An 11,712-nucleotide genomic window follows, 5' to 3' on the forward strand; every position below is an offset into this window, starting at 1 on the left:
GCTTCCAAACAAAGAGTCCGGAAACTTCATTGAGTCTCGCGCTTCCCTTGAACTTTTCCAAAACATTTTGTTTCTGGTGTTTGCAATGTTAATTCCGCGTTTCCTTTCCTTTCATTCAATATTCTGTTGTCGTCCTCAAGAAATCGATCAGAGCCAAACGACAAGTCGTTTATTCTTGTCCGTTTAAAGGCAGCCAGCCAACATGAGAACATGACAAATGCAAACAAGGGCAAGTTTCAACTTCATACAATCAAATAATCAAATCAAAAACATCTTCAGTTTCAGAGAAGCTAAGAAATTGGATCAAAAAAGCTTTTCAAGGCTTTCAAAACTCAAATTGGTGAATTTAGAAAGTGGAAAATTTACAAGCTCTTTTCTTGCAAAGTTTGACTTTCGAAAATTCAAAAATATTTTCTCACTAATTTTCCAGAAACTTTGCCACTTTCTAAACTCACATAAACTTGCAAATTTGCCACTTTAGAAAGTGGCAAATTTGCCACTTTCTAAAGTGGCAAATTTGCCACTTTCTCGTAATAAATTGGATCGCTTGGAAAAAGTAACGAGCCTGTTTTGGCATTCAAAAAAGTGAAAATGACAAAACAAAAGTGTGACATGTCGAGCGATGTGCACTCGTGATGACGGCGGCGTCGGCGTGTGTCGCAATCGCAATTTGACGCTCATCAAAAGAGTTCAACGTAATTGGCGGGAAACATGCCGTAATGGCCGTCGGGTCCGTAGCCTCGCCACCAGCCTTCGTCCACCATCTCGATGCCCGTGATGATGTCATCGGGGTCGAAGGTGATCTCCGTGTCGTCGGCTGCGGGCAGAGTGCAACACAGCGCTCGCTTGATGGGAGGAGCTTGCGTGCGCGCGCGCGCGTACGTACCGGCCTGGTAGTCGTAGACGGCTCGTGCGCGGACGTTTTGTCCCGCGTCGTCGTTGGCGTCAGCGTCGTCTCGGGCCTGAAATCAAAGCGTGAAAACACCAGCGAGCGCGTCCTCCGACCGTTTGGTTTGCATCCCGACTGACCGTGCCGGCGCCACCCAGGGCCCGCGGCGCCGCGTACTGGCCGTCCTGCGCTCCGGCAGGAAACATGGCGTCCGCCAGCGCCTTCATCCGCTCGCCGCCCGGCGTCGCCTCGTACAGATCCTCGTCAAACTCGTCCGACCAATCGTCGTCCTCGGCTGCGCAGAGACGCACGTGACGTTACGTCCCGCCCGCCGTGGCTCGTTGACCGCGTCCTACGAGTTAGCTGTCCTGCCCTGTCCTGTCCCGCCTCGCCTCGGATGGTGCCGTCCCAATCTCATCCTGTCTCGTCTGAGCGGTAGCGGCGCCTGGTTGACAACTCTTATCCTGTCCTTTCTTGTCCTGTCCCACTGGTCCCATTCCTAGCTCTGTCCTGTCCTGTCCTGTCCTGTCCGGGACTGTTGTTACATGATCCCTTGCTTACAGGGTGCAGGACTGGCTGGCTATTACCCCGTTCTTGTGCTGGTCCTCTGCAATCCTGTCCCATCGATAACCCAGCCTGGTTGACGATCCCTGTCCTGCCCTACCTTTAGCGAGCCTTCCTTACAAGAACTGCCTGACTCAAAACGCTTGTCCAGTCCTGTCCCATTCTAACCCACCTCTTCCCTGTTCCATATCGCCCCCGGATTGTCCTGTCCCGTCCAGTCTTGTCAACGTCTGCTGGACTATCCGGTCCTCTTTGCTGAGTTTGTGTCCTGTCCTGTCCTGTCCTGTCCTGCGCATGCCCCCCCAGTCTCATCCTAGTCTGTCCCATGCCGATAGCAGCGCCTGGTTTACTACCCCTGTCCTGTCTTGTCCTGTCCTGTCCATCTGGACCGGTTCCGTCTCTGCACTTCATGCAAAATGACGCACCTGCAGCCTGGGCAGACGCTCTGGCGGGCATCGCGGGCGAGGAGGCGGCGGCACGCGAAAGGAAGTCGTCGGTGGAGGTGGTGCCGGAACCGGGACCGGGACCGGGACCGGGCGAGGAGGGCGGACTCCAAGTAGGCGAGACGCTTTGGGGGGCAGAAGTTTGGCGAGCGGCGGGAAGGTCCGAGGTCCGGAAGGCTTCCCGGCCGCTGGGCCAATTTTCCGGCGACGGGAAGAACGTCGGCGCCGGCTCCGAGGCTTGGAAGGTTTTGTGGCCGGGGGGAGGCCGAGGACTGTCGAAGGCTTGCTGGGACAAAAAGGGACTTCGCAGCTTCCCTAACGGGACCGACACAAATACGTCATCGTCATCATTTCATTCAGCCAATCAAATCTAAACAAAAATAAATCCATAAAAAGAAGTCAAAATACATGATGTTTCCAAAAAAAATGAAGAACTATAATTATCACAAAAATGTCCTTGGTTTTTGAAATTTGATTTGAAGTCCATTGATTTTGATATGAAGCGGAATAAGGACGTTTGAAAGTGTGTCACGCACAAGTGACGTCATCGAGCAGCAGCCAATAGAAAAGCACCACAAGATGACGTCACTCCCATGATGGTTTTGGAATATTGCGCAACACACAACAACTAATACTGACAACAATTGTCAAAACAAAGTGGAATAAAGAATTCCCAAACGATAATAACCCCGCTGGCGACACCTTGAAAAAAATTTTTCTTACCCGCTTTGGGGGCGGAGCCTCCATAGCCGAGGTCCAAAGGCGGAGCCTGAGTCTCCTTCTGCTTGAAGACGTCGCGAGGGTTGAAGGAGCGCTGCGAGATGAGCGCCTGGGCCTCCTGAACGACACGACACGACACGACACGCAAGTGGAGCGAGCGAGCGACGGACGGATGGCGAGTAGCACGACGGCGCTCACGTTGGCGGCCTGCGCTGACGCCGCCCACCTCGTCCCCGCGCTCGGCTTCTCTGCTGCGTCCTGCGAGATCTGAAACGCAAACAAAACAACAACAAAACTTTGTTTGCACGCAATTCAACCTTTGGACAACAAAAAGTCCAAGCGGGCGGCGCCATCGTTTTGCCGGGCCAAAAAAAGATATTTTATTTTCACTTTTACTCATTTTAATTTTGGCAGTTTTGGGCTGTACTGCCAAGTCCAAATGTTAATCATGAATCATGTAAATAAATGACTAAATAAATATTTAGAATTATTCATATGTCATTAATTTTTCTTGTCCAACATTTTTGCAAACGCCAAAAGTTGTTTGATGAAATATGTTGCAGGACATATTTCATCAAATGAAGAATTGGAGTTTGTACTTTGACAAATATGCAAATAATCGGTCGCTATGTATCAGCCTTGGAAAAAAACAAACACTTGCCACACATCAACTCAATGAATATTTTTCTTTGGTAGCAATTGTGAAAAAACAGATTTTTGGATCCGGCATCATTTTTTTGTTTGCCGGGCTTTTGGTGCGTGTCGTATCCGTGCAAATGCGCGCGCTTGTGTCCACAATTGTAAAGTTTGTCACGATGCCTTTTTTGGTTTGGATTTGCGTTTCTTTGCTTTTTGCTCCCCTGCTAATGTTTCAAAGGTGCGAGTGTCTTGTTTGCTCTTGGAAATGGCTTCCTTTTGGCCTCCCACGTGGCGACATTTTTGGAGGCAGCTCGCCGCCGCTCACCCTTTTTTTTTTTTGCTTTCTAGCCGCCGCTCACCTTTTTTTTTTTGAAATTATTAGTATTTTATTTTTTGCTTTCTCGCCGCCGCTCACCTTTTTTTTTAATTATTATTAGTATTTTATTTTTTGCTTTCTCGCCGCCGCTCACCCTTTTTTTTTTTTGCTCTCTAGCCGCCGCTCACCTTTTTTTTTTTTTTTAATTATTAGTATTTTATTTTATTTTTTGTTTTCTAGCCGCCGCTCACCTTTTTTTGTTAAATTATTATTTTATTTTATTTTTGCTTTCTAGCCGCCGTTCACCTTTTTTTTTTATTATTATTATTTTATTTTATTTTTTGCTTTCTAGCCGCCGCTCACCTTTTTTTTTATTATTATTATTATTTTATTTTATTTTTGCTTTCTAGCCGCCGTTCACCTTTTTTTTATTATTATTATTATTTTATTTTATTTTTGCTTTCTAGCCGTCGCTCACCTTTTTTTTTTAATTATTATTATTTTATTTATTTTTTGCTTTCTAGCCGCCGTTCACCTTTTTTTTTATTATTATTATTATTTTAATTTATTTTTTGCTTTCTAGCCGCCCCTCACCTTTTTTTTAATTATTATTATTATTTTATTTTATTTTTGCTTTCTAGCCGCCGCTCACCTTTTTTTTTTTTTATTATTATTATTATTTTATTTTTTGCTTTCTAGCCGCCGTTCACCTTTTTTTTTTATTATTATTATTATTTTATTTTATTTTTGCTTTCTAGCCGCCGTTCACCTTTTTTTTTTAATTATTATTATTATTATTTTATTTTATTTTTGCTTTCTAGCCGCCGCTCACCTTTTTTTTTATTATTATTATTATTTTATTTTATTTTTGCTTTCTAGCCGCCGCTCACCTTTTTTTTTATTCTTATTCTTATTTTATTTTATTTTTGCTTTCTAGCCGCCGCTCACCTTCTTTTTTTTTATTATTATTATTATTATTTTATTTTATTTTTGCTTTCCAGCCGCCGCTCACCCGTCGTCGCCGCTCTTCTTCCTGCCGCTCTTCTTCCTCTCGTTGCTTCTGCAGCAGCCTGGCACACAAACAGGACACGCGCGTTAGCATTAGCATTAGCATTAGCATCAGCGCCACCTTTTGTCAGCTCGCCGTCAACATTTTGACATCGGCTCACGCAGTTGCAGCTTTCAGGCCCCCTGTGGCGAGATTTGGAATTGCAGAATCACCTTTTCCTTTCCAACTTTTGGAGGCTTTTTTTTTTGGAAGCACAGCAAGTTGACTTGCGCGCCATTTGCGTTCGTTTGCTGGCCTCCCAAAAACTTGCGGACGTGTCGCCATCGCGAGTCACCTGTTGTGGTCGATGGCGATGTTGCGCTGATGGATTTGCTTCTCTCGTTCCTCGGCGTGTTTCTCGTCCAGGTCACGTCGCTCCTGCTCCGCCGCTCGCCTCTGCTGCTCCGCCTTCTTCGCCTCCTCCTGACGCCGCACCTCCTCCTCCCTCTGTCACGCACGCGCGCTGTTTTCTCTCACGCTCACACCAAGCAGGAGTTAAAAAAAAAAAAATAAAAAATCTCCTACCTGCGCTTGGCTCCAAAAAGAATCTTTGTTGACGAGTTGAATTTCCTCCACGGCGTTTGTTTTGCGATAAACGGAGCCCTGAAAAGGCGGCGCAATCAGACGCCACTTTTTGGTGGGTGGGCGGTACCGGTGGGCGTGGCCTCACCACGGCCCCTCGGCGGGGGAGGTCGGCGTGCTGGGGGGCGGCGGACTCGCCGAAGTTGGAGTTGGCTCCCGACGCTTTGGACACTTTGGCCAGAATGACGTCAGGATCCACGTCATCCTCGTCGCGGGCGTTGATGGTGACGTGGGCGCCCTGCATGCGCGCGGGCGCAACTTGAAAATGGATGCCGGCAAGAAGGCGGGACCGGGCGAAAGGTCGGGTGGGCGGTTCTCACCTTCAGGAAGTTGGCCACCGTGCTCAAGTGGTTGGCACGCAGTCCCTTGTGCGCCTCCCTCACGCCTTCGCCCGTCTACAGCAAGCACACAACGACACGGCACAAGTTCCCATTATATGACGTCATCTCTTCAAACAAATAGCGACCGTTCTTGTGCGTTTTGGCCTCTCGGGGGCAGTGTGGTGCCGTGTATACATGGCATACGCACTTCAAGTGAGTAGAGAAGAAAGTTGCCATTGAATTCTATTCAAATAACTCATTTTTCAAACACTGGGAAGAATTTGTGCCTTTGTGTAGCGGTATCACATCTGCGGTTTTGTGTTCCCACAACATTTGTTATTTGAAGGAAAAACACTCAATGCTAACTTCCTGTTAGCGCGAGGCTAGCGATGTTTTAAAAACCAAGGTTTGTATTTAAATATACAGCGGATGTCATTCTTAGCGTTTTACAGTTAAATCCAACTGCGGTGTCATTAAACAGCTTCAATGACGCTTCGGGACAACAGAATAACATAACGCGACGCACTTGCTAGTTGCTAATGCTACGCAAGCAAAACGGTGCATTCAGGGTACTTTCAAGGCATCGGAAACTTTGCTTTTCTTCTGTAACATTTGAAGTCGAAAGTCATCTGCCAATTGGCCCAATATTCTTCTCACCTGCGTGCGGCAACCGCAATCGAAGCTGGTTTGCGGGCAACATTTGACGACTGAGGAATTCACTCATTTGTGTTTGATTCGTGCGCTTGCCAATTGAAAATGGTCAAAAAGTGCAAGTCACAAACGGCTTTCGGGATTTGGGATAACAAGGCGACATTTAACAATAGAGCCCAAATTATGCGTACAACTTGGAAAGGTCATCTTATTGGCCAGATGGGCCTCCGTCTCCACCCCACAACTGGGAAGTCCTTTTTACTGGCTCAGGGTTTGCGATGACGTCGCCATCAGGCTCTGATGGGGCCTCAAGCCGTTCCCATGACAAGAAGAGCATTTTGAAGGCAAATGTGAGAATCGGCCTTCTCAAGACGGCGGCGGCGTGCGAAAGCAAGATGGTCTCACCCAGTTGACGAGCACGTATTTGGGCACGCCCGAGTTGGGTTCTTGCACTCGGCAGAAGGCGTACATGACCTTGCCGCTGTTCAGCTCCTCCACCATCTCCGCCAGGCCGCCGCCTACACAGGCGCAGGTCAAAGGTCACGACTTGCCTTGGCCCAAAAAGCTCCCTCCCGCCTCACCTCCTTTTGCCGCCACTCGCAGGGTGTTGCTGTTGCCCTCGTAGGTCATCAAGGCCCTGAGACACACACACACACACGTCAAACGCGCGCACACGCACGCATCCGAGCGGGAGTCGTCGCCACCGACCAGTTGACGTCGGAGCGTCCGTCCACGACGTCCTTGTAGGCCGCCATCAGCTCGGCGCCGTTTTTGCTCATGTTGAGCGCCATGTTGCACCGACGGATCCCAAGAAAGCAGCCGCGAGCGCCGCCGACGTCGTCGTCGTCCGTCCGTCTGTCCTTCCGTCCCAGTCGTCAGTCCGGTCGGATGAGTCGGACGGACCGGTTTGGGGAGAACCTGCCGGGCCGCATTCTCCCGACGAGCGAGGCCTGCGTCCCGTCCTAACCGGGATTATTATCGTTTGGGAGTTTTTCATTTCAGTTCTTTCCATTTGAGTTTTCTTTTGAACAGGAATTCAGTCTGTGTTTTTCTTTGTTCATGTTTCTGTCGTAAAGCGCTTAGCAGCACATTCGCGAAATCAGCATGTTATGATGCATCAAGTCATTACAAACATGGTGCTTTTAAGGCCACAACTAACATATACGAGCCCAGAAAACCTTCCTGGCAGTTGAGCAGTTTCTGACTCATCTGCCACAGGGACGTCAGTATTGTCTTAAGCCTCCAGAGGGCGGCGCTCTCCTCTCCTGAAAAGCTGGAAGGCGTTCTAGCGCTCAAAGCCCCACCCCCAACCCCGCCCATCCACGTTCAAACCGTTGACCTGTATATATGACTGGATAACTGCGAGCCCATCCACACCAGTGCAAGCCGTTGCAGTCACAGGGCGGCCATCTTGCTCCTCCCACCTCACGACTGGATCAACGATACGTACACATGAGACATTTACAGCTTGGAGGCAGTTAGTAGAAGGCCGGAAAAAGAAGGAAAAAAGTCACAAGTATGTGCTGCTTTGAAAAGACCCCGTTTCTTTGACCACTCAGACCCCAATATTAGATTTGGCATCTGTTCTTGAATTACAAGTAGAATTCTTTCATCCCAAATATACACGTGAATATCATGAAGCATATCATTGATATTAGCATTGAAGGCAAGCTGTCCTGTTGTTTATGTTGAACACATTTCCAACATGCTAAATGATGCCATTTCGACCAAGTATGGCGAGAAACGTTTCTTGGGAGGAGCAATATGGCCGCCACTCATATATTCAGATCAGTGGCTAAAAACACTGCCAATAAGTTGGAACTGAAAAACAGGACAAAAGTACTAATAGTTGAGTGCAGTTGAGAGACGAGCATTTCAAAAATACGTCTTTGGCACACTGAAAACATGAAACATATTTGGACATTTTTGGGAGCAAATGACTTCATGACAGAATGTCGACGTTGACAAATCACAACTTTAATCATCCGCAGTCGATCCAAATCAAGTGAAGGTAGAAAAACAGAAAATGTCTGCGTTCATTTTGTTTGTCACTGGTCGCCCCTGCGACTCTTCTTGCGACTCTTCTTGGCGCTCTTGTCGGGCGTCTTGGAGCGGCTTCGTCGGCGGTGGCTCCTGTGGTGGGCGGCGGGGGGCGACTTGGAGCGTCGCCGGCGCTGGCGGCGCCGGCGCGGGCTTTTGCTGGCGCGCCGGCGCTCCCGCCGGCCGTCGGGGCTGCGGCGGGCCTTGGGCGAGCGGCTGCGGCGGCGGGGCGAGCGGCTGCGGCGGCCCCGCCGCGGCGAGGGCGAGCGGCGGGGCCTGTCGTCGCCGTCGCCGGCAACGGCGCCGGCGCCGGCACCGGCCCGCCGCGCCCCCCGCCGGTGCGCCTCCACGCCGGCGTCGGGCCGCTCGCCGCCGTCGTCCTCGTCGTCGCTGCTGCTGTCGGCCTCGTCCAGGTCGTCGTCCAGGTCGTCGTCCAGCGCGCTGACGCGAGGCTCCAGCATCTCGGCCTCCTCCAGGACTTGGCGCTTCTGCAGCCGCGGCAGGATGATGTCGCACATGCGCTCCGAGTGCAGAAGCTCGTGGACAAACTCGTCCACGTGCATGAGCTCAAACTCGCCGTTGCGGTTCTGCGTCTTGATCTTCCTGACGAGCGTTTGGGAGGGAAGGAAAAGCGTCAGTTTCTGAGCGCTTCCGATTGGATTGTGTCAATTTGTCATTTTCCTTTCAGTCATTCACCAAATCGTCAGTCAATTTTCGTTTTCGTTTCATTGTCAAGGCGGCAAAAAAACGTTCTCAGACGGGTTTCGACGCCCGGCCCGGAAGCTTTCGATCTCGTGCTCGTGCGCATGCGCGTACCTGTAGTCGTTGTAGAGCGGCTCCAGGTACTTGTAGCAGTCGACGGCGGTGCCGGTGAGGCGCATGTACATGGCGCCGAGCAGGCGCACGTACTTGAAGTCCTCGTTCTTGATGAACTCGACGATGATGTCCTTCTCGGGCTGGATCTGCAGCAGCTTGAGCGCCAGGCACAGGAAGGGGGTGGGCTTGATGTTGCCCCCGAACACGCCGCCCACGTACTTGAGCTCCATGGCCTTGTCCACCACCAGCTCGGCGGTCAGCCCGAAGCATTCCTCCTTCCAGTACTTGCACTCGTAGATGCGGGTCCGGATGATCTTCTCCACCAGGTACTGCGGGTTGGTCCCGTGGATGCTGGTGGCGTCTTTCACCGTCCTGTTCGCCATTTTGGGCGCCGGGAGCAAACAAACGACGACGACGACGACAACCACGCGCGCCTGCGTTTGCGTCTTCTTCGCGGCTTCCGCTTCCGCTTTACCTCCCAAAGCCAACAACTGCACCTCGTTCCAAAATGGAAACGTCTCGACGGACCCCCCTCAAATATTTTAAAACTATTAGACACATGATTGTCTCCCCCAGGCCGTTGTGTTACAAAGCATTGCGGTTTGTTCGTTCACTAAAAAATACATCATAATTAAAAAACAAAAACCTTCAACGTTCTTCTTCGTGTCCGTTTCTTCTTCTTCTTCTTCGTGTCTCGTTTCTTCTTCTTCTACGCTCCTCCCCTCCAAAAGCAGCAAGCAGGCGGACTGGACTCAAAATGTCGGCCGCAAGGTTACTCGTACGTTGGGTCGCGAGAGCTTCTCCTTTCTTGGGCCGCCAGCGGGCCGCCTTGGCCCCGCTGGTCCCCGCGCTGAGCCGCGGCATGGCGGACGGAGGTGAGCGCCGACTGGCGAGCATGCGGAAGCCGAACCAAGCGAAAAAAGGGAGCTTTGCTCCGCGCGCGAGGAAGGACGAAGCTTTCCACTCGCGTGACCGTCAAATAGCGACGAAGCGTTCGAAAATCACATTTCAAATGGGCTCACTTAAGATTTGTCATTAAAGTCGCGCATTTATTTGCATGACTTCATTTTGCCGACAAATGACGTTGCAGGTTTGCGTGTCGAAGGGACGTCGACTACCGGCGTCATCGAAACGACGGTTATCGTTTGATAAAATGATATTGGAAGGTTTGACGTTGCAAATGAGCTTTTCACCGACTTTCAAACCTTCTTAACGGTTCTTCATTGGAACGCACAACAATGAATATGGCCATCGTTCCGAACGATTATTATTTATTATCTTTGCAAAAGGGTTTCGTTTTCTTTCAACTTGACATTGAACACTTGATTGGACTTTTTCACCTTATTCCAAGTGAAATATGAAATGTTCAATTTATCAAACGATTATCAATATCAAATTGTTTGGGATGTTCCATACCACTTTTTTTTTTTAATCAACTCTTGAGTAGTCATTGATAAAAAAAAACAAAAACATAATTTTAAAGAAATCCTACATATGCCAAAATGCCTTTTTTTTTTCAATTGAAATTGCATAAAATGAATGTCAATTTGGAATTGTGTTAATTTCTCATTTCTTGTTCCTGGTTGTGAAAGTTAGCAGTTAGCGTTGCTAGCACGCGAGTTTCCCTCCAGTTTTTCACGTGAATGTTGTGGTGTGCCTTTGAGGAATCCCCACCAACGAGGAGCAAGCCACCGGCCTGGAGAGGGCCATCATGGAGGCCGCCAAGAAGGGCCTCGTAAGTACTTGGGCAGCATTCAGAGCGCCACGCGACGATATATCGGCAAACGAAGGTGTGCTTGCTGCTTTCAGGACCCGTTCAACACGCTGCCGGCCAAGACCGACAGAGCGGGCACCAAAGACGACCCTCACCTGGTGCCGTCCATCAACAGCAAGAGGATCGTCGGATGCATCTGTACGTCGCAGGCGAGCTTTGCCGCATTTGCGCCGAAACGGGCTGACTGGGATGATGGCGTTTTCCGCAGGTGAGGAGGACGCCACGTCGGTGGTTTGGTTCTGGCTCCACCAGGGCGAGGCCCAGCGCTGCCCGTCGTGCGGCGTCCACTACAAACTGGTGGCCACCGAGGTCCCCAAGATGCCGCCGCCGTGACCCCGTGCAACTTCCTGCCGTTGCGTCTTGTTTGGGAAAGGCTTCCTTGATGACGTCCAAATAAAACAAATGTTTGCCTGCTCGCTTGCTTGCTCTCACTTTGGTCTCGGGAGAATTGGGCCCACGTTAGCATGAGGTGTCACTGTAGCTGTTAGCTTGATGCCAACGTACTTTCTGACATTAGCTGCGAGCACAAAATGGAAAGTGACATTCCCACGCATGGACTGTGAACATTTACACATTATCAGGCAGTGAAGACAACAAAATTGTGTTTGGAGCATCAACATGTCAAAAGCACAAACCGTCAGGTAGTGTCAACATTTGGTCGCCAGATATGACACCAGAAGAGCGTCATGACGTCGCACGTTACATGCCTAAATAAAATAAAAATTCACTTGTCATGCTAACAAATTGACAGTAGATGAAAAATATTTTACTGCTGCAAACGGAGTGCACAAGTTTCGAATCCCTTTCAGGGACGTGTTAAATTAACACATTATTATTCCTCATGTTAGAGAGTAGTGTGCTAAATGAAACGATCGAAATAAGAGAAGACTTTTCTTTTCCTTCTCCCCCA

The 11,712-nt window shown here is 49.6% G+C and overlaps 3 protein-coding genes across 4 annotated transcripts; 1 reads left to right on the plus strand and 2 right to left on the minus strand.

Moving 5' to 3' along the window:
• Positions 1–532: 532 nt before the first annotated feature.
• Positions 533–7,438, minus strand: LOC144002826 (drebrin-like protein B). The gene is made up of 14 exons (XM_077498412.1): positions 6,881–7,438; positions 6,754–6,809; positions 6,578–6,690; positions 5,522–5,596; positions 5,290–5,439; positions 5,145–5,222; positions 4,915–5,066; positions 4,584–4,641; positions 2,815–2,883; positions 2,620–2,734; positions 1,879–2,211; positions 1,030–1,184; positions 887–962; positions 533–817 (listed from the first exon to the last, which is right to left on the minus strand). Exons 1-14 carry the CDS (start codon positions 6,961–6,963, stop codon positions 681–683), a joined length of 1,650 nt encoding a protein of 549 aa, XP_077354538.1. The 5' UTR covers positions 6,964–7,438; the 3' UTR covers positions 533–680.
• Positions 7,439–8,129: 691 nt separating this feature from the next.
• prpf38a (pre-mRNA processing factor 38A) lies at positions 8,130–10,084 on the minus strand. Of its 2 annotated transcripts, none has more exons than XM_077498420.1 (2): positions 9,029–10,084; positions 8,130–8,811 (listed from the first exon to the last, which is right to left on the minus strand). In XM_077498420.1, exons 1-2 carry the CDS (start codon positions 9,296–9,298, stop codon positions 8,221–8,223), a joined length of 861 nt encoding a protein of 286 aa, XP_077354546.1. In that variant the 5' UTR covers positions 9,299–10,084; the 3' UTR covers positions 8,130–8,220. The 2 variants fall into 2 exon arrangements, with proteins under 2 accessions (XP_077354546.1, XP_077354545.1); XM_077498419.1 differs by having other exon boundaries at positions 8,130–8,815; positions 9,029–10,062.
• LOC144002834 (cytochrome c oxidase subunit 5B, mitochondrial-like) lies at positions 9,736–11,217 on the plus strand. The gene is made up of 4 exons (XM_077498427.1): positions 9,736–9,903; positions 10,693–10,763; positions 10,838–10,940; positions 11,011–11,217. Exons 1-4 carry the CDS (start codon positions 9,786–9,788, stop codon positions 11,133–11,135), a joined length of 417 nt encoding a protein of 138 aa, XP_077354553.1. The 5' UTR covers positions 9,736–9,785; the 3' UTR covers positions 11,136–11,217.
• Positions 11,218–11,712: the final 495 nt, after the last annotated feature.

The sequence above is a fragment of the Festucalex cinctus genome, chromosome 15 (genome assembly GCF_051991245.1).
Source record: "Festucalex cinctus isolate MCC-2025b chromosome 15, RoL_Fcin_1.0, whole genome shotgun sequence".
Lineage (NCBI taxonomy): Eukaryota > Metazoa > Chordata > Actinopteri > Syngnathiformes > Syngnathidae > Festucalex > Festucalex cinctus.